This window comes from Symphodus melops (assembly GCF_947650265.1).
Source record: "Symphodus melops genome assembly, chromosome: 7".
NCBI classification, from domain to species: domain Eukaryota; kingdom Metazoa; phylum Chordata; class Actinopteri; order Labriformes; family Labridae; genus Symphodus; species Symphodus melops.
This window is the reverse complement of record NC_136697.1, coordinates 21,219,742-21,240,441: the sequence shown is the minus strand read 5'-3', so window position 1 is coordinate 21,240,441 and position 20,700 is coordinate 21,219,742. Positions and strand designations below refer to the sequence as shown.

General features: G+C 46.0%; 1 protein-coding gene across 1 annotated transcript in view; it reads left to right on the top strand.

Moving 5' to 3' along the window:
- The first annotated feature begins 4,190 nt into the window (after positions 1-4,190).
- Positions 4,191-20,700, top strand: part of skila (SKI-like proto-oncogene a) — a 23,648-nt gene continuing 7,138 nt past the window's right edge. Inside the window, exons 1-2 of the mRNA XM_079348879.1 lie at positions 4,191-4,443; positions 6,779-8,097. Of these exons, the coding sequence (XP_079205005.1) occupies positions 6,951-8,097 (1,147 nt within the window). The 5' untranslated portion in view covers positions 4,191-4,443; positions 6,779-6,950. The remainder of the gene's footprint in view (positions 4,444-6,778; positions 8,098-20,700) is intronic.

Sequence of the window (20,700 nt, the reverse complement as noted above, 5' to 3'; positions counted from 1 at the left end):
TATTCCCACGATGGTGTGTTTGACATTGTTCCTGTGCCCTCTGAGGTGGAGAATAGGAGGCACACCTCCCCAGGCACTGTGGCTCCACATCACCTTGTGGAAGACACAGGGAAGAATAACCTTGTATAATTAATGATGTTAAAACGGAGGAGGATCTGAAAAACATCCTGTTTTAATTGCTCTTATCTTGTTGGGTGTTTCATTCCATCCCTGAAGGGATTAATTAAGCTGCAAGAAGAATCATACTTGCTACTAAATGCAATCCTTTAGTAAAACACACTGCAGTTTGAGGTGCATCTATCGGCACCGTCGACACGCTTTCACACTACATTATTGTTTGCTCTTGACTGTATACTGAGTAATAGAAACAACTCGAGGTTAATATACCTGTACCGCTTTCTCTGAAAGGTAGTTTGTAATTGAGCCTGCTGCGTGAGTGATTGTAATAATAGCATAGAAGTACTTAGAGATCCAATACATTCTTCAGAAACACCCCCATGTTGTGTATGAATGAATGGGGCTTACAGTTGACAGAATAGTTGCAGTAATTAATTTAATTAATTGTTTTATAGGAACAGAAGAAAACCTTTTAAAAATGCCTGAAACATTTTTTTTTAATAGAAATGAAATCCCTTCATGCTCTACAATGTCAAATTAATCAAATCTTTAGTTAATCATACAAGCACTGCTACCTAAATTGTTTTTAAGTTTTCTGTCTGGTAGAAGCATTTGGAAGTCCCCTTCATGATGTCGATGTCTGACACATTTTGTTTTTCTGCACAGTTTCAACCACTGCTGGGTTTTTGTTTTTGTATCTCTGCACAGCTCATGTTTTTGGCTTTTGTGTGTGTGTGTGTGCGTGTGTGTGTGTGTGCAAGACTTCACGAAATAACATACAATACAAAGATAGGACAAGTCTTTAACCCTAAACATAGATTTTACCCACAGCCCATGTACAGAGCAGACGGCCCGGTTTGAAATCCATCCTGTGGCACCTTTCCTGCAAATCATTCCTCACTTTCTCTCTCCTGATTTCTTAAGCTATCCTGTGCTATAGTCAAGATAAGGCATACATCCCCCTAAATAAATTAAATAAATACATTTTTAATGAATTTAATATATTATTAAGAAAATATAGTATTTTTTTTTAATGCAAATACACTGCTTTGACACTACAGATCACATGATGTCACCACTTCCTAAATAACACACATTTACTGTTTTTTCTCATTTATTTATTTTTCCTTCATTCTCCATCTAATATTCATTCATCAAAACGTTGTCTCTGCTCTTAGTTTAATCTTTCATGGGCCATTCATAACAGGAACAATAACATTTGGTACGGCTGTACATTGTTTATCTTTTGTCTTATCATCTTCTTTCTTTATCTTAATCTGTCACTTTTTCCCTTTTGTCGAGTCATTTGACCAAAATAGGGAAAAGGTAGAAGAAGGTTTTAAAAAAAGAAGCTGTAGCTCATAACCTAATATTTGAGCGTGTGTAAGGAGGTTAACGATGATCAATAACACATCATCTCATCTGTGAATGTCATCAAAGACACCTGCTGTGTGATATTACATCCAGTCATTGAGGTATTGGGTTGGTCACCCATTTAACAATCATATTGACATTGCTCACTTGTACAAGATTTGAAGGATACAAATCACAGACAGCACAAACATCTCGCCACGAAGAATGCTGAATAAATGACGTCTGAGTTTTTTTTACAACTCTCTTTATTGTTCAGCAAAAAATAATCATGTGAAAGGGTCACTCACACTACTCTTGCTAAGTAGAAAAATCACAAAAATCTTCTCATAATCTGGTGATATTTAGTATGAGAAATGGGCCACGGTTTACTGAACAACACACTCCCTGACATTATGTCAATATATTCAATGTGATACAGCTTTTGTCCCATTCTTCTGTCCCATTGATTTTCATTGTATTATTTGTCCATGTCCTATAAGTTCTCAGATTGATCTCAGGACAGAATGGTTCACATTCTGAACAAGAGCCACACAACATCCTCGAAGACGCATTCTTCTTGTTCTTATAATAATAACAACTTTATTTATATTCCACTGTAGATGATGATAGATAGATAGATAGATAGATAGATAGATAGATAGATAGATAGATAGATAGATAGTTTATTGATCCCAAGGGAAATTCAAAATAAGGTGTGCGACATCTGAGCAGCTCTTCCTCAAGCATCATTACTCCAAATTACAGTTACATCCACTGAACAGTCACGAACATATTCCAATATTCCCCATTGATCCCAGACACGATGTATGAAAACGACTCTGTGAGGTGTCTGCCCCCAGGGTCCACTTAGCACTGAGTCCAATAACACTTAGACTGAGTCTGGTCTTATCAATGTGCTGTTAGTCGGTGAAAGCGCCACTGCTAATGCTAACACAAAGCCTCCTCCTTTAGCTTGGTGCTTTAGCTCTAATGAACAATCAGTGTTGGTCACAATACAGCAGGTATGAGATTAATTTAGTCCCTGCAATACAAAGAGTGATGTTATTACAGGAAAATCAATGTCCCTCTTGTTGTTCTCGGGGGCTGGACAGGGTGTACGCACATCTGCTCTCATAATACAACTGCTGACCTTGCTGTCAGAGAGCGAGCCAGAGAAAGGGAGAGGGAGAGGCTGCAGAGAAACAGCCGACCGTGTTGTTTATCAAAGCTTTATCAAGCCTGTGTGCTCCAACAGACGTGTGACATCAGACTGTGGGTCAGTCAAGCAGAGTGCACACCAGCTGAAAAAAAGAAAAACTGCAAATGCAGACAGGGCATGATAACCTTTTTCAGATTACGATTCCAGCTGGAAGATAAATTAGATTTGATTCAGAAGACATTGCTGAAGGAATCAACCTCCCGAAGAGGAGCATGAATGATCTATAACTCAGAAAATCACATTATTGACCTGCTCATACTCAGATTTTTATTAACTCTCACTGTCACTGACAACACAATAGACGGCTGAATGACCTCTTGACCTTTTTTTTTTTTTTTTCAGAAGATAGGTTCATAAAAAGAGACGGGGGGAGGGGATGGGAGTAAAGGGAGAAGTAAGAGCTTTCATTTTGCCCAGTGTCAGTTTGTACTCGTTTACACAAAGTTGATGAAAAGCCAAAAAAAAAAGAGAAGGAGAAAGAGAGATAAAGATGCTGTCATGTCAGTTTATGCCGTTACTAAGAGTCAACCAGAGCATGTCAATAAAACTGAATGATGCAGGAAAAAAAGGGCTGGAACATGAAAACCTGCTGAGGGACTGGAGATGTAAATTAGCTCAGGCTAACTCTTGTACAATAAATGTAATGGCGACATTTATGTTAAAACTGTACAAAAAAAAGGCTTCAAGAAATATTCTAAGATTTAACAGTTTTTAGATATGACTAAGTGATGGATGAATGTTGAGATATTTAACTACAACTAGCAGTACTGTAGAGTTGAAAGCATTCATGCAACAACAAAAAATCACTGATTGTGCAAACTGGTCAATGTGAGATTCATTAACATTTCATTGGATAATAATTACTAATACATGAATGTGTATGTCACTATAATGATGAAGCTGATAATTTAATTTTAAATATTTAAACTGATATGCAGCTTTACCTATGTAATTAGACTATACAGGCTAATGCATAGTATTTTACTTTTTTTTTTTTTAAATCGAATCCACAATGAAACTAATTATTTATGTGAACTTATATGAAGGGGTGTGTGGGGCATATCATTTAGTGGAAAATACAGTAAAGAATCATGAATTGGAAATAAGTAAAGTAGGCTTCTAAAGTTGATCATTAAACCACTTAACTGTTTGATTTAAATAGGTCAATCCTTCAGACTAATACATGCCTCTATAAATAGCCTGCATACGTATACATGCGTTCCACTCTACAGTAGTGCTAGTTTTAATTAAATATCTCAAAATTCATCCATCTCTTAATTGGTCAAATCTAAAGAATGTGAAATCTTCATAACTGGAAAAATAAATCAAATGTAGCCTCCAGTAGAGAGTTACTGTGGTTGGTGAATAACCTCTGAAAAGTCCCTGCTGGACTCCAGCTTCGGCTTTCTGTTCACATCTATTTCCACCTCTCGCTCCGCTCTCGGCTTTAACTACAGCTGGAGGAAACAAATCCTTCTCAGGCAGTGCGAGACAGACAGACAGACAGACAGCCAGACTGACAGACAGAGAGCGAGACAGACAGACAGACAGACAGGGAGGCAGGCAGACGAGAGACACCCCCGCATAGTTTCCGTCAGCCGAGTGACGTCTCCGCCTCTCCGCCCGTGTGCAGCGTGACGTGACGGGGCTGTAGTGGAACCTCGAGCTGCATCTTGTTGACGGTCCGCCAGGCTTTTCTAGTACGGAGAGGACCACGGGCGAGTGAGGACCGAGCTACAACACGCAGCGTTCAGGCAAGTGTTTTACACCATTACAACCATGAATAATGACACGTAAAAGACACGGAGCTGTTCTTTTTAAACAACGCTAGGATCCCGGCGCGTTAAAGCTTGACTTTTGAATCCCCGTGTTGAGTCGCAGCGGACGGAGAGGAGGAAGAGGAGGAGGGGGCGCTGCTAACAGGATTTAGCCTGCTGTATGGCTCTCTATCTGGGGGTTAGCCTGCTGTGAATGTTAGCGCTCTCTCGGTCCTCTCGGTTAGCCAGCTTTAATCACTTACTATAACGGGACAGGACAGGACGACCTTTGAGGATGTTTTACTGGCTCATTTGTACTACTTCCAAGCCCCCTTCCCACCCGTGCGTTTTGTGAGACGAGGTATGTTAGTGTGTTTTTTTTTTTTTTCAATTATCGCTCTCATTTCTTTGGATAAGTTAGCTTGCTTCCTAGCCCACTGTGCCGGGGTATAAACTGGACGTAGCTAAGCTAGCTAGCCTTATTAGTGTCACCCAGTTGAAAGACAATAAATAGCTATTTTTTTGTTGTCTTTCCAGAAGATTACGCACACTTCAGCTTTACGTCTACCTTCATGTCGCATGTCATACATTATTTTTTTGTAGCGTTTTTATTCATGTTAAATTCAAATGCGTAATATTCAATGTCTTGTTAGAAGCGATTTGACCCTTTGGGGGTTTTATCGGACAGGCTCTGTACTTGTGTATTTGTGTGACAGTTTAACCCCCCCACCGTGCCCTCCATGTCGGTGTGTGCGTAATAACGCTCGACCGTGGTGCCTTCCCAGACCAGACTGTAGTGTAGACAGTGAATGTCATTATCAGCGCTGTCTGCATACCAGTGCCGTCGTGGCGAGCCAGCAGAGGAGGCGAGGTACAGTTTGCAGACTGCTGAGGAGGAGGAGGAGGAAGGGGGGGGGGGGTGCTGAGGATGTAGCAGAGCAGGAGCTGTATTATAAGCGATGTCCTTGCAGCAGCGTAGAAAGGATAACAGAAGTGAGAGATATTTGTGAGAAGCTATGAATGTTTTGGCAGGTTTTTTTTTTTTTTTTGTAAAGCAGGGTGGTGCTTGACCGCCATCCATGAGAGAGACCCGGTTGGAGGTCTATGCAACCTAAGCGAAGTCCTGTTTGGGGGAAAAAAAAACTGCTGCGACCCCCCCAACCCCAAATATCTCTGCAGCACCTGATCTATCCCAACCCCCCCTTTATCTCCTCTATCAACCCGAGGTTATGTCTCCTGTTAAACGCCCATTAAGCGTCAACCGCGTCGGAATAGATCTCGGGCTTTGCTTCGCTGCAGCTTTTCTGCCGGTAGGAAAAAAAAAAAAAGACGGGATACCGAAATAAGCGAAGGCATGCAAATGCATCCTTCATGGTAACCCTGACCGAAATATGTTCTTTCCGCAAACCTCGTTCATTGTAGAGCAACGAACGAAACGCATTCTCCCTTACATGTTAAGCGTCACACACTGCAGCCTAAATGTTGTGTTTTCGAGCCAAAATCGTTGCGTTCCTCGCGGTGGCACACTGCAGCAGCAGGAGCCATTATCACCGACATGGCGTTGTGAATTGGCGTTAGCGGCTTCGCGTTATTTATCCCTTAATGTTGATTTAGTTATTCCGCAGTTGCGCACGTGAGTGGAAAGAAGGAGGGGAAACACCGCTTTCCACACTGCTGCATGTCAAGCTGTGAGAGGATTAGGAGTGTGTGTGTGTGGGGGGGGGGGGGGGGGGGGGGGCGACTGCTGTTAAAGCTTTTATCAATTGTTTTTTGGTGGAGCTGATGGGGTCAGCATGGGGTAAGCAGACGTGGAGGAGAAGGGCACTTTCATTTGCAAAGTGACCATGTTTTCTTGGCCATTGTATGAGCCTTGCATGGACAATGTGATGGGAGAGAGGGGGGGATTTCACTTGGCCTGTCATGTCTGGTCAACTGGTTTCACTTGTTTGAATTCTCAGCCTGTGTCGGAGAGTTTGTTTCTCAAACCTGTGGTAAACAAACAAACAAAAAAACCTACATGTGAAAAAATCCCATGGGGTTCAATTACAAGGGCTGAAAAAGCCTTGTGTTTGTGTGAAGTATGGTAATGGCCATTTGGTTTAGTGGTCCATGCAAACAGCCATTGACCTCTCTAGCACCCCCCCCCCCCCCCCACCTCCCCCCTGCTGGGACAGCTGCTATAAAACATTTACACTCCTTATGGATATTTAATTTTCCATCAGTTTATTTATTCAAGAAGTTGATCAGCTGTAGTTAAGATGTTCCTGAATGATTTTTCTGCCAATTATCTGTTTTCTAAATTCCTTTTTTTCCCTCCCTCCCTCATCTTCAGGTAGCGGATCAGAACATATGACAGATCTTAACTTCAGTTATCATCATGCATGTGTCTAACTACCAGAAGATTTGTGTTATTTGAAAAGACTCGAGGAGAGAAAAAAAAAAGACTCAGAGGAATACAAGAACTCAGTCAGTAGACGCAAGCAACAATTACCCAGTACTTAGACATGGCCAGCACCCAGACCAGTTTGAAAACCCCTTTCAAAGACTTGACCTCATTCAAAGGCAACATGAAACGGCTTTACAGAGAGCGGCTAGAGGATGCGCCAATCAAGAAGCGAGTGATGGCAGAGATCAACCTGAAGCGTCGCAGTTTAGAGTCCCTGCCCAAAACTCCAAAGGTGAAGAGGGAGCAGATGGAGGATATGCACCACGACTCCGACATGGACGTGGAGGGCCGGGCTGAACTGCACGTGGTGGGCTCTGCTAAAGCCCTGGACCTGAGCCCTGGGCTCAAACACACACTGGCTCAATTCACCCTGAGCAGTCAGAGCTCCTTGGGGGGCCCAGCTGCCTTCTCAGCCCGTACTGGCCATGAGCACTCCGCGGCCGGCCTGCCCCCCCTGCCTTCCCCTCCTGTTCTCGGAGGGGGCCCTCTGCTGGTCCCCTGCGACAGCTCCACTGAACTCACCCACTCGCTGCTGGAAGGAGAGTCTATCTCCTGTTTTGTTGTCGGAGGAGAGAAGCGTCTCTGCCTGCCCCAGGTGCTCAACTCTGTGCTCCGCGACTTCTCGCTGCAGCAGATCAACACCGTGTGCGACGAGCTCTACGTTTACTGCTCGCGCTGTGACGCCGAGCAGCTGCACATCCTCAAGGTGCTGGGGATTCTGCCGTTCAACGCGCCTTCCTGCGGCCTCATCACGCTGACGGATGCGCAGCGGTTGTGCAACGCTCTTCTGCGTCCCGGGGCGGCTCTGCCCGCTGACCCCAGCGGGAAGCTGTCGAACCACGGCCTGCTGAAGGAGAGCGAGGCCAGCTTCCAGGTGGAGCACCAGTGTTTGGGGAAGTGCCAGGGTCTCTTCGTGCCCCAGTTCTACACCCAGCCCGAGGCCCCCTGCATCCAGTGCATCGAGTGCCAGTTGCTCTTTTCGCCACAGAAGTTCGTCATGCATTCACACAAGTCGCCCGATAAGAGAACCTGCCACTGGGGCTTTGACTCGGCCAAGTGGCCCTGCTACCTGCAGCTCGCCAGGAAGTACCAAGGCACATCTGAGGAGCCCAAGCTCAAACAGCATCTCGACGAGGTCAAAGAAAAGTTCCACTACAAACTCAAGAGGTCGCTAGACAAAGTAAGAGAATCTCTCACTATTACATGTCTCTTTGTCTGTCTTTCCTGAAAAGCGAATGTTGTATATCGTCAACCTGTTAAGAGCACTCTGAAACTAGCTCGCTGGCTCGGTCCTTCTTCATGACCCCGTCCCACATTCTGTATATTCAGCACGTTTGGCTGGACTAAGTCATGGCGGCTGTTTTCTTAAACCAGTGTTGACCTAGTATGTGTGAAAGAGGCCTGAGACAGGTGGGGACATCTGCCCGGTCAGGTCGGATCAGACGAGGTTAGGCCAGCTGGCCACAGCTGAAGGGGAAGTGCATCATTTATCCACTCGGGTCACCTGGAGGTCACTGGGAATGTCACAGAACAAAAGGCCAATAAAAAAAGGCCCAGGAGCAGCCCTTTTAACTTCTCTTTAAACTTAATGACAGCAGTTAATCATTGTTTATCTTTCTGAAAATTAAAACTCACCAAAGCACGCCACAGATTAGAACAGTTAAAAAAAAACTTAAAAAAAGGCTAAAAGGAATTGTCGACTGTGTTCTTCTGAAAGGGAAGTGTTTTTTCATGCTCCAACTTTCTCAGCAATCCAGACAAAATACGAAACTTGTTGAAATAAGAAAGTGGCCCCGAGGCAGTGTGACACTTTTCTTGAGTGGAAGATTAACATAATTCACGACTGTTTTACCTCCAGGGGGAAAACAAATCTGAAAGTGAATTAGCTTCGTGGCACGACCGGGAAAATGGCATCACGAAATACTGCTTCCAAATGAGTTACTGCCTATGATGAATGATCATAGCTATTCTTTTTTTTTTTTTTTTTTTTTTTTCTTTCCCTTGTCGTGTATAAAAGACATTGTCATTGTAGTGCGAGTATGAGAGCCACAGGCGTAGCGAGTCAAAGTCAGCATTCAGTCGTGGGAAACAGCTGCAGTTGTACCACAGCATTGGTTGAATGTCTCTGGACCGCCCTCTGATCACAGCCGACCGCACTTTGTGTTGTTTTATGGTCGAACACGTGGTTGTGCTTTTTGTTAGATTGAGTAAAAAATAAATAAACACCGGGTTAAATGAGCGAGCACACATTGTACTACCCCCACTTCCTCTCCAGATTCATTTGTGATGGTAGTGCAGCAGGTCATGCGAAATGGTTACAGTGTGTGTTCAATGTACGTGTAAAGAGAAAACCCAAGATGCACATATTCAGTTTGTGTGTACCTGAGTGTGGAAAATGCATCGCTTTCTGCTCGACTTGGCCGGTGAGTGTGCCGGAAATACCGTCTGCCGTTTCGTCTCGTGTCTCCACCGCATTCCCGTCTCGCCTCTTCCCAACTGTCCTCTGTCTTTTCCCCTGTCTTGGTTTTCAAAGTGTGCACCCCCGTACAGATGTTGACACTGTCAAACCACCGAGGACAACGGCAGCGTCAGACATTGTCGAACAACAATGAACACAAAACAGACACAAACGCTTAGGCTACAAAAAAAAAATCTAAAGGGGGGGGGGTGATGAGTCCTCTACTCTTTATCGTGTTTATGTGTGAGACATTGCCAACCTCTGTGTGTGTAATAAGGTGGTAAGTGGCAGCTCGATGACACATCTTTGTCTCACACTTTAGCAGGCTCCAGTGTCTCACCACACTTCCAGGCGCTGTCCTCTCTCTCTCTCTGTGGGGACGATTTCTCTTCTCTGCCCTTTTTTGTTTGACATCTATGATCATATTTTACCTCGTTTATTTCTTTCTTTTTTGGGGGGTGGGGGGGGAATTGTGTCTTCGAGGTAATAGAAGTAAAGACAGTGACGCTTTTGTAGACAGTGGCACGTAAAGTCATAAAGTGGCCAAATTCCTGGAAAACACGGTTGCCTTCCTGTCTGCAGGAAGCAGGTGCTTTTGGCATGAAGGGAGTGTGGGACGACACACACTCCGAACCCGAGTGGCTGTAAGGTTGTGTGAAAGGCCAGTTGGCAGAGAACAAAGTGTCCGGGACACTCTCTCTCCCAAGTTCGACCACTTTCTGTTTGTGTGTGGAATGAAAGCGCGCGTTTGACCAAACAGGAAGTGAGGCAGACGGACATGTCTCTCACCCTGAACATCCTCCAGACTCTCGGTGTTCAGCCGCCTCCACTGCACCGGCTGTGTGACTCATATTTTCCACATCCCATTGGATGTTGCTCTGGGGCCAGCCAGACAGCTTGTAGTCACACACGCTTCTTTAGAAAGATGGCTCAGCCCTGTGTGTTGGTGTAACCCCCCCCCCACCCCCGCCACAGACCCCTTTTCCCTATGGCCCTTCTTTACACACAGTGTCAATGCGCACGTTTACAAGCAGTTCATAGTTTCACCCCGGACCTCTAAAAGGGAAGAGACTCGAACAAGTGAGCTTTCTGGAAGTTTTTTTTTTCTCCCCCCCCCCCCCCCCCCCCCCCCCCCCCCCTTCTCCGATAGTTCCATATCCTGTTGGGAGTGTTTGGTTTGTAAAGGTGCAGTTACAGGACTCGCTCTCTTTAAACGCTGCTCTGTGCCGAAAGGCATTGATACCCTGTCTACTGATCCCCGCTGTGTAAATAGAGCTCGCTAGACAGACGCCACCAACAGACAGCAACAAGTTGTCTCAAGAGTTACTTAAGTATCTGACAGACTATGAGTTCACTTTGCCTACAGGGGAGGTGATAGACACTTGTACTTCCCCCTTGTGACTCCATCATGTGTCGTCATATAACAGGAGTCCTTTGTTTACTCAATGAGATGTGAAGTAGCACATTTTCATTGATTATCATGTTGTTTTTTCTTTTTTTTTCTCTCTTTTTTTTTTAACCTTCACTGGATGTTTACATGGTATTTCAACAGCCCCCCCCCCCCCCCCCGTACTGTCTGCAGTGCTGTTGGATTGATCAACAGGAGTCATGAGCTGTTCTTAATTTTTTTCTTGTAGTTCTAAGGAAGCTGTTGTGAAACGAGAAAGAACATCATGACCTACTCTTTGAAACGCATTTCCTGTCCTGGCCAGCAGAACAGCATAGTGAACATAGCTGTGTGTTCCTGATTTGCCTCAGCCTTATTTGTCAGGTTGTGCTGGCCCTGAGTCAAAAAGTGTCAGACGGGGAGAACAGCCTCCCTCTGTCTGTCTCGCTGGCTGGGTTGACACAGCGGCTGCGGCGCAGACGGCAGACAGCTGCATCTCTCTGGCTTCCTCTATTTGCTATTTGGAAACCAGTGACTTCATTACCACAGACCAGTGCAGCTGGCTGTCTCCTGAGCTGTCTGTCAGTCATTCTCCTGGCCTGTATCTAATTGGATTTTGGCCGGCTTGCTAATCGTTTACTGCGCTGCCTCGGCCATCTCTTCCTCCACCTTCTTCCTCTCCCTCCATCTTGACATCAATCTTCCTGTGTGCCTGCTTTTCTCGGGTACAGCTCCCTGACTTACAGCCTTCCCTTTACCACACTTCCCCTCGCTATCGTTTCTTTCCTTCCAGCTGAGACGGTTCGGCTGTTGCCCACGTGTGTCTGTTAACAGTCAATACACCCTGGGCCCCAATCAACGGACAGTAACAAAATAAGCAACCAAACGACCCGATAAGTCGATCGTTACATAAGCCATAAGACCACTTGTGTTTGTCTGTGAGCCAGGATGAGAGGGAAGCCGGTGGCTATTGATCGGGTCTTCGACCTTGATGGATGGTGGCTAGTTGTCGGGCGACACGGACACTGAGCAGAGGGAGAGAATGGTTCTGAGAGGAAGGCAGAAGAAGAAGACGAAGAAGAAGTTACAGGGACCACAGCTGCTGTTGCATAAGTTCCTGTCTGTGTTCAGCCATGTGCATCACTCTCCAAAGTTCACCTCAGTTCTCCTTCTGCTCTTGCCTGTCTACATTTTTGTAACTCAGACAGGCAGCCAGACAGACAGACGGTAACAGCGTCAGACAAGCACAGTAAAAAAAAAAAAAAAAAAAAATCTGTAGGAGTGGTCAGAAACCCAACGTCCCCCGAGGGGAGGCAGTTGAGCATTTGAGGTAACGGCGACAGTTTTAACAGGAAGAAGACGAGACAGGACGGTCTGCTTCTGCTCGGTTCTGGTCACAAACTGCTCCACACTTTGGCCGTCTTCCAGGACACAGACTACGTGCTGCAGAAAGTTGGGCCCGAGGTCCATTTTTTTCCCAGAGTTGAAAATTAACCTCCACAAGACCTGAGCTGAACCACAAATCTAGCCTGGAACAGCCCCTCTCGGTCGTCCAATCACACGCAGGCTAGCTCACATTTCTCCCTCCTTTGCCTCCCACCCCGCCATTCATATGTTGCTATGTCTGCGTGTATGTCTTTGCATTTCCCAAAGAACAATTATCCACTTGTGCTAAACACACAGCAGCTTTCTTTGAACGCTGTCCCAGAGTAAACGACGGTCTATATGTGCCCGTCTTAGCGCTGATGTGGGAGACTGTTTCCTGAGCACAACAGGCTGCGGCTTGGCCGGTGTTTTCTGTCTCTTGTAAAGAGCTAAATGGGGCCCCACAAGATAGGAGGGGTTGAGCAGAGGGGCCTCTGGTATGTCACCATCAGGTCAGTGCCAGTATCACAGCTCCATAACAGCATTGCAGCTAACTGGAGGGAAGCCAAAGTCATTACTTCAGTGTTTTTTTTTTTTGAAACGGAAACAAATCATGTTTTCCCCTTTTAGAACCAACAATCAATAACGGTCACAACTTTATTTACCTTTTGGATATGTTGTGTGTCAGATCACAAGCTGTCCATGTGAACTACAACCCCACGTTAAAAAACATATTATGTTGGTGGGTTGCAATTTCCAACCACAGCAGCAGCCTGTTCTGCTGTTCTTTTTTTTTTTTTTAACAGTTTACTGAGCCCTGACTCTTTTTCTCACACCGCCACCAGAAGGAAAAAAAAAAAGAAGAAGGAGATAATGGTCTGCATTCGGACTGATGCGCGCTTGAAGCCCCAGCAGCAGGCTGCAGATAGTTCCTGTCCAGATACAGTGGAGCCTCCGCCACGTCTGCCAATTATCTCATAGACTAAACAAACAGGCTAAGCCACCTCCCACCGCAAAACGTCCTGCGGGCTATGAAAGGGCCCCGGCTTTGACAGCCTGCTTTGCGTGTTCACTCCGCTTGGGCTCTCTCTCTCCCCTCAGGGCGCTCGACCAGTTTGCTGTAGGAAAATGAGTAGCGAGAGATGTCGTGGAAGAGAGGGGGATATAATGGGCTACGAGTTCAAACACGACTGTAAAGACGAGAACGCGGCAACGTGGCCGAGGAGCGTGTCGCACGAGAGCAGAATAATGAAGAGTCTCGGTATTAATGAATCGGCGTGTTGATGAGAAGATTGAGTGTCCACTGTCTGGTCTCCCTGGGAGACAGTCAGACAAACAGGTTGTGTGTGTGTGTTGGGGGCAGGGAGTCGGAGGCGAGGGAGGCGTACTGTAAAGAGGCTGTGGGACGCTGCCAGCCTCTGCGTGTTGTGTGCAAGCAGAGAGAGCGTGCTACGTTTGCATTTGAAAGACTCCTCTGTGCTCCTTCCCCCCCGGTGGGAACGGTGATTAATGAAGATATAAATGGAGAGACCCAGTGACGGAGCTTTCCATAGGAGCAGCAGAACACACGGCAGATGAACACACATTACACACCATATAGGCACTTAGACTCCCGCTCTGTCATATTTTCTCACACAGCCACCGTCTCCCAGACAGGGAGATAAACACGGGATATCAAAGGCGTGTCATGAGTCCCCGCTGGGCTGCCACCCGGCACATCTACAACACATTAAGCCCAGCCACTACACTGATCAATTATTCATGATGCAAACAGAAAAATCAGGGGGGAAATAGTTGGCCTGCACGATTAAAGGAATCCCCGTCTCTCCACTTTGCCATCCATTTATTTACTTGTTTGGTAATGGCTTGTCATTTCCATATGGAAGAGGCTGTTTGGTGTTTTTTTGTTGGTTTTAAATAAGGTTGCCAGCTCGTAGTTTATTGCACTCAACAGTGTCAGCAAAGTAAAACACTGCTGTGGCCCAGGCTAGTTTTGACCTTCAGCCTGCGCACAAGATAAAAGCAAAAAAAAAAAAAAAAAAAAAAAAAATGCTTGGCAAACCAGTACGAGATGCTGACTTGCCGAGCTCGGTGGTGATTGCTTGCCTGCCCTGAAAGTCTTTTATTTGCGGTCTCACCTTTGCTCCACTAACATCAAACACCCTCCCAACTGTTTCTTTGCCTTCCACTGCTGGCGGCCTCTCTACCCTGTAAATCTTTATCTCACCGTGGGGCCTGACATGATGTTGCTCAGGGCGAAGCTGTAAAGATTGCAGCTCAGAATCAGAGCACATTAGTGAAGGTGAAACAAGTGACATTTTGTGTTTTTTTTTTTTTTTTTCTTTTTCTCCCTGGTCCTTCATATCTCCCTGCCACTGCTCTTCCCTGCCAAATGCTGATGTGTTTATCTTGCAGCTTATTCCCAGCTGTGCAGTGCTGCCACTCAGGGGAATCATCCATCTCTCTTCTACTTCTTTAAGGCAGACAAACACACACACACATGCAAACATGCAGTCGTCTTCGCCTCATGCCCCTCAGGGGTCCAAAACCGGCTCACCAAGATCCTGTAAATAGAAGACAACATCCCTCTGGATTTTCAGAGGTGGATCTCTGCACCTCTCCAAATCATGAACTAAAACCTGGAAAAGCTCAACGTGGTTGACCTCCAGATGCATTAATTACCAAATGGCTTACATTGAATGTATTGTGTGTACTTCTATCGGAGTATACTTCAGCTACAGTGCATCAGATTGCATGTCTTGAGACTGGTGAGTGCTCCTCAGCATCCCTGCATGCAAACTAAGTGAAGTACATCTTAAGTGTGCCCGAGCATCGTGGACGGGCGGTTCAAGTCGTGTTGAGAAAGAAGCTTGCTTTGCATTTTTTTTTTCTCCCTCATTTCGAAATAGCCTCGCTAATGGCGTGGCTCAGCCGCATCGCCAAGGGCTCTATCCTAGTATTGAGATAAAGTGAAGCGCTGCCTTGTGGTTTCACCATCTGGCTGCATTTGAACCGGTTCCTATGACAAACAGCCTGGTAATGTCAGACATGTTCTGTGTCATCACGATCAAAGGTTTCACAGCTGAGACACATCCTGATCTCAAAATGATGCCACATGTACAGTAGTTCTTCACAAGTCTGACTCACGTCGGGGGGAAGAAGTCTAGCCTCGAGCGGAATGACGGTTAAACTTTGGCGAAACCGCCTTCGCTGTCAGCTGCTTATTATTACTGGCTCTTGTTCCTGCTCAGTGAAAGTTCAAAAGATGTCCTGCTTGAAATTTTGAATCTTAATAATTCAAAATGTTGTCCTTGTGTCCTCTGACACACTTAGACAGACAGACAGACACACACACACACACACACACACACACACACACACAGAGTATTATGGGATGCTGTGCAGATGACACAGTCCACAGTTCCAAGATAAAAGGAAGTCAAATGGGTCAAAACACAGCCAGACACACGAGACGCAATCACTGCGACCGTGAGCCACTTCCTCCCGTCACCACGCCAACCCTATCCTGCAGCGTGAGTCACAGTGCTCCATCAGCACTGCAGTCTGCTCTCAACTCGTCCGCGTCACCGTGGAGCCAGGACAGAGATTTATCACCATCCTGCTGTGTTTGATCTACGCCCAGGTGTGTTCACTTACAGCTCTGACTCAACCATAATGACATTTACCAAACCCGGCCACGCTTAACCCGAGCTGCTGTGAGGCCCGCCTCAGACAGTCACCGCTTTAATGACGGAGGTCCGCTGATCAAGTGTTTAAGGACTTTAAAATACACCTGCCAAAGATTCTGGTGTGTGTTCCTATTATTATTATTACATTAAGCATGCTTCATGAATCTCCACCTCTGAACACAGAGATTTGTGTATGTGTGAGGGTTAAGTTAACGTTGTTCACTCAATAATTTGGAGTTTACTGATCAAAATCCAGTGAGTTCTGCAGCTCACAAGCTTTTGTGAAAGTAGCAAGCAAAGGTCTGAGAGAGAGAGAGAGTGAGAGAGTGAGAGTCATGCTAGTTGATGGATTTGCATTACTGGAGCTGTGTGTGATTGTTTGCGTGCGTGCGTGTGTGTGTGTGTGTGTGTGTGTGGGAGAGACAGGCAAGCCCCGAGGGGCCCGGACAGCAAAGCCAAGCTGCCCATGCAACGACGAGCAGTCGAGGCTTCAAACAAGCTCCTGCATGTAATATGGATGAGAGCAGAGAGTCAGAGGACCCGGGGCTGGATCCAACTGTCTCTCCTTCCGTGTGTCTGTGATAGACTTAGACCTCTGGGGCGTTTCGGCCAGGTGGAGCCTTCTCTTTGTAGGACTGCTACTGTATCATAGGTCACCCCCCCCCCTCCCCCCCTCCCTTCCCTTTACCTTCAGCCTTTCTCCACCCTTCAGTCTGTCTTGCACAATCTTATTTCCCTCCTCCTCTGGCCTGGTTGCAGACGGCGAGGACCAAGCGAGCGTTGACATTTGCTGCAGTATTCCCCATTACAGCAGAGCAGCTTCCTGCTCCCATGCTGAGGAAGAAGTAAACAAACCGCCGATCAATAACGACTGCATACTAGAGCCCGCACAGTCAGGTTTAAGCCGAGGCCAACTCCTGCATTCGAACGGCATCATTTCAACACTCCAGTATTTGAGCAGCAAAGCCACATGATCTCAGACTCCTTAAAGGGACGCAGCAACATGTTCTACCCATCAGGTCTATGACCAGAGCGGGTTGCCAGCACGTAGCTCAAAAAATGCTTGAAGAGGCAGGATGCAGCGTATATTGTGATGATGCATTTCAGTGGATGCTGTGTAATTCGTTGCAAAGACAGCGGGGTTGGGCGGTGTCTCCATTTTGTGTTTTCTCTCCGTGCTGATAGCAGAGCATTGCTGGCTTGCTGTCAGCCTCTCTCAGCTTTCATTCTGCTTAGCAACGCTCATCCTCTCCCTGCAGCTCTCTCACTTTCCCCGTCTCCAAGCACTCCCGACTTGTTTTCAGCATTGCCAAAGTGAGCCGAGTTCCCTTATATAGAAATCCCGGGCAGTTGAGTTGCGGTCTGTGTGTTTCTCTTCCTAATATCTGATTTAAAACCAGGAACCCAACCTCCAACCTGCGTCTCATAGCAGCACACTTTCTCTTTCTCTTTGGGTTTTTTTTTTTTTTTTTTTTTTTAAAGATGCTGAAGCACACTCACTGGTCGAGAGAAAACTGGAGTGATGATGCGTACAGTCATACGCAGACAAGACTCGAGCCCACTGGCCTCATTTTCAGTCGATGTTTCCTCCTGGGAGAGTCGAGTGCGTCTGTGTGCGTGTTTGTGCTCGCCGTGAAAGAAACGTCATTCTCTCCATCCCTCCCACTCTGCTGGTTGATGGTCGCTGCATTTTTTAAAATGTATTTATTTTTTATTAAGGGATATCTGTTGATTTACGAGTACGTCTATATCTCTGTGTGTGTGTGTGTGTGTGTGTCTCAGTCTCATCCTGGTTGACACACATAGGTGAGCCCCGACAGCTTAGGTAATTAACACTCCTGCAGACTCTGGGGAAGGAAAGTGGAGCAACACGCACTCCGAGCTGCTCTGCCGGAGACAGTAAGCTGCACATGTACACGCAGCTCGTACGCGTCTCCTCCACATGAATGATTTCTAAATGCCCTTCACTGACTCAAACACGCTGCCATTTCCTTCTATATGATGCTCATGAAGTAGCTGAACACCTTTGGCCACATTTTTATACTTGCTTGTTTTGCTTCGTGTCAAGGTGAACATTAATAAACCTGCTCTTTTAAACCTTAAAACCGTCCTATGTTTCGCCTTATCCTCGGTCCACGACCGTTAACCACGAAGCGTTATTTGGAGCCTCTGACGCAGAGACGGGGCCCGCTCACAGTGACAGCAACACATGTGAGTAATGTTTCATTAAGTTCCAATTACGCCCGGCATTATTGATCTCTAAATCACAAAGCGGGTGACAGATTTGCGTCTCAAGTTCCAGAGATCAAACGCATGTCTCGGAATAGTTTGTCTTCCTAGACTCCAAACAGATTTTAATTTAAATGTGGAAAGAAGATATTTGTGTTTCAGAAGTGAAAAAGCAGCGGGTACGTAAACGATGAACAATCAGAGGCGTCATGGTTTCATTTTCGAGCTAACAGATCAACACTAATCGTCTCTGTGATAATTAGAACGACTTCACACAGAAGTCACCGAGTCATGGAGCCAAAGCTGCGTCTGAAGTGGAACTCGACAGCTCAGGGAAGATTACAGCACAACGAAATAGTGATTTTATATTTTAAGAATAAAACGTTTGATTGACAGGCGTTCTGATTGTTGTGGACTATTTTAATTGATTGGATGAAAATGCCAACAAGTTTTCCCGTCTGAAATGTGAATACTTGTTAATGTTCTTGGTCATCCTTGATAAGGAACGAGATTGAGACATCGCTCTGTGTAATAGACCTTTTCTTCCTTTGGTCGAGGGTTTAACCGTCCCCTCTTCAACATGTTGGTGGATGTGGGTTGTCTTTGCCTGCTCGGTGTATCCCAGGCAGACGGTTTGTCCATTCATGAGGTAACATTAATACAACCCAGCTCATGTACTGCTGTGAATATAGACTGAAAAGTGCCGCCTGGGATTCGACTGTGAAACATGAGAAACAGAGGACGGGGGGGGAGGGAGAGAGATGAATAGAGAAATTGATCGAGAGAGTCTGAAGAGACGTCATTTTCTGTGAAGGATCGTAAAGAGCTGCTTTCCAAATTTAACTCCTGTCAATGGTGAAGCTCCAGCAGGTGGACAGATGGATAGATCCCCCCGGGTCCTATTGGCTATTGGCCATCTAGTCCGTAGTGTGTTACATGTAAAATGGCTGACAAGCTGTGGTTGTGGATGAAGCAGCTCAACGTGTATGACGTGCATGTGATGACTGTCTAGACAGCGTGCCCATGTGGCACCAAAAATGTGCCCGAGGCCTGATGCCAAAGCAATTTAGGAGTGAACGTATCCTTATCAGTCTGTGTGTGTACGTGTGTGTGTGTGTGTGGGGGGGGGGGGGTTATGACTAGTCTGGCTGATGCTTATCAGTGTGCTTGTCTGGTTCTGTTCTTTCTGTTTTGTGTTTGGAAAGAGGGAGGAACAGGTGTGTGTGTGTGACCGCACACACACACACACACACACACACACACGCACGCACGCACGCACACAGACAGTCACATGCTGTCTGTTTGTCTCTTTGGCTGTCTGCCTGTCTCCTCTTCTTCCTTCCTGCTTACCTCTGTCACCTGTTTGTCTAACTGTCCAGCTGTCAGCCGTCTCTTCACCTGCTCTCTTTGAATACTTCTTGTTTTCGTCTTTGTTAAAGGATGGATTGACAGAACATATGTTGAGAATAATCGACGAGAAGTTTTTATTTTATTTTTTATAACAGGCATCTAGGGAGGGGATTGTTTTGATTGGTTGTCTCAGTAACAGTAAGCACTAAAAGTAAGAACGTTAGGTACAAAGTCACGAAGCATAACTACTAAGAGGAGGGTTAGAAAACTCATCTTATGTCTTTTTTTTTTTTTTTTAAGAACGTGAAAGACTTCAACTCCCAGCGATGTGAGACGTACTTATAGGCGCTCTATGTAACTAAAAGACGAAGGATATAAAGTCCTTTCTGAAACTGAACTCAGTCGTGTCATTTCACAGTGCTGTGTTAATTATAAAAAAAAAAGTGTATTCCTTTTAATGCCCCACTTTACAGTCTGGCTCCCCTGTGGGCTGTTATTGATTTGGCTGCAGAAACAAAGTGCGGCTCCCGGTCTATGGATGAATGGTTTATTGGATTAAGACCTCCATCTAAAGGCCTCTGGTGTGTGTGTGTGTGTGTGTGTGTGGTGCAGGTGGGACCACAACAGCACCAGTTAAACACACGGATAACTCGATCCTAAAGACAGACTTTAAGCGTGAATACCAAATCTTCACTTGAGGCAGCCACAGTGCAGCACTGACAGGGAAAAGACGAGAGGCTTAAATAAACATCCGCGGTATGGAGTTGTCGAATGGTTCCTCGCCAGGAAATATACAAACCTACATATCCGTAGCCTGATCTTTGACACAGTTGACGGCTGCAGCAGAACAGGATGTGGTCTCGAAACAGACAGGGCGTGACTGACTGTCTCTCTCTGTGTGTGTGTTTGTGTGTTCCTCCTTCCCTCTCTCTCGCTGTCTGAGCGAGAATGAAAAGACAAAATAGAAGCTGTTCACTTCCTCCTTAAGAGAGGAGGGGCGGGGAGTTGCATTACTGTCTTCTCCTCTGCTGCCCACCAGCCAAACCCCTCTCCTCCTTCTTCCCCCGTCTGAATGCCAGCTTCATGAATGGCTCTGAGGAGGAGGAGGAAGAGGGAGGATAGCTGGCACAGTTCAGTTTCAGGAACCCCTCGGTCTCTGCCCCCCAAAAGCGAGATAGTCGAGCTCGCCTGGGGTTTGTTTTCCACACATGACCACTGATGCCTGAGCTTCGACAGATGTGAAGACAATCGGGCCCAACAGTGTTGAATGTTTAAGGGCACATAAAGGATGGTAAATAGATTTTTGTGACACACACACACACGCACGCAC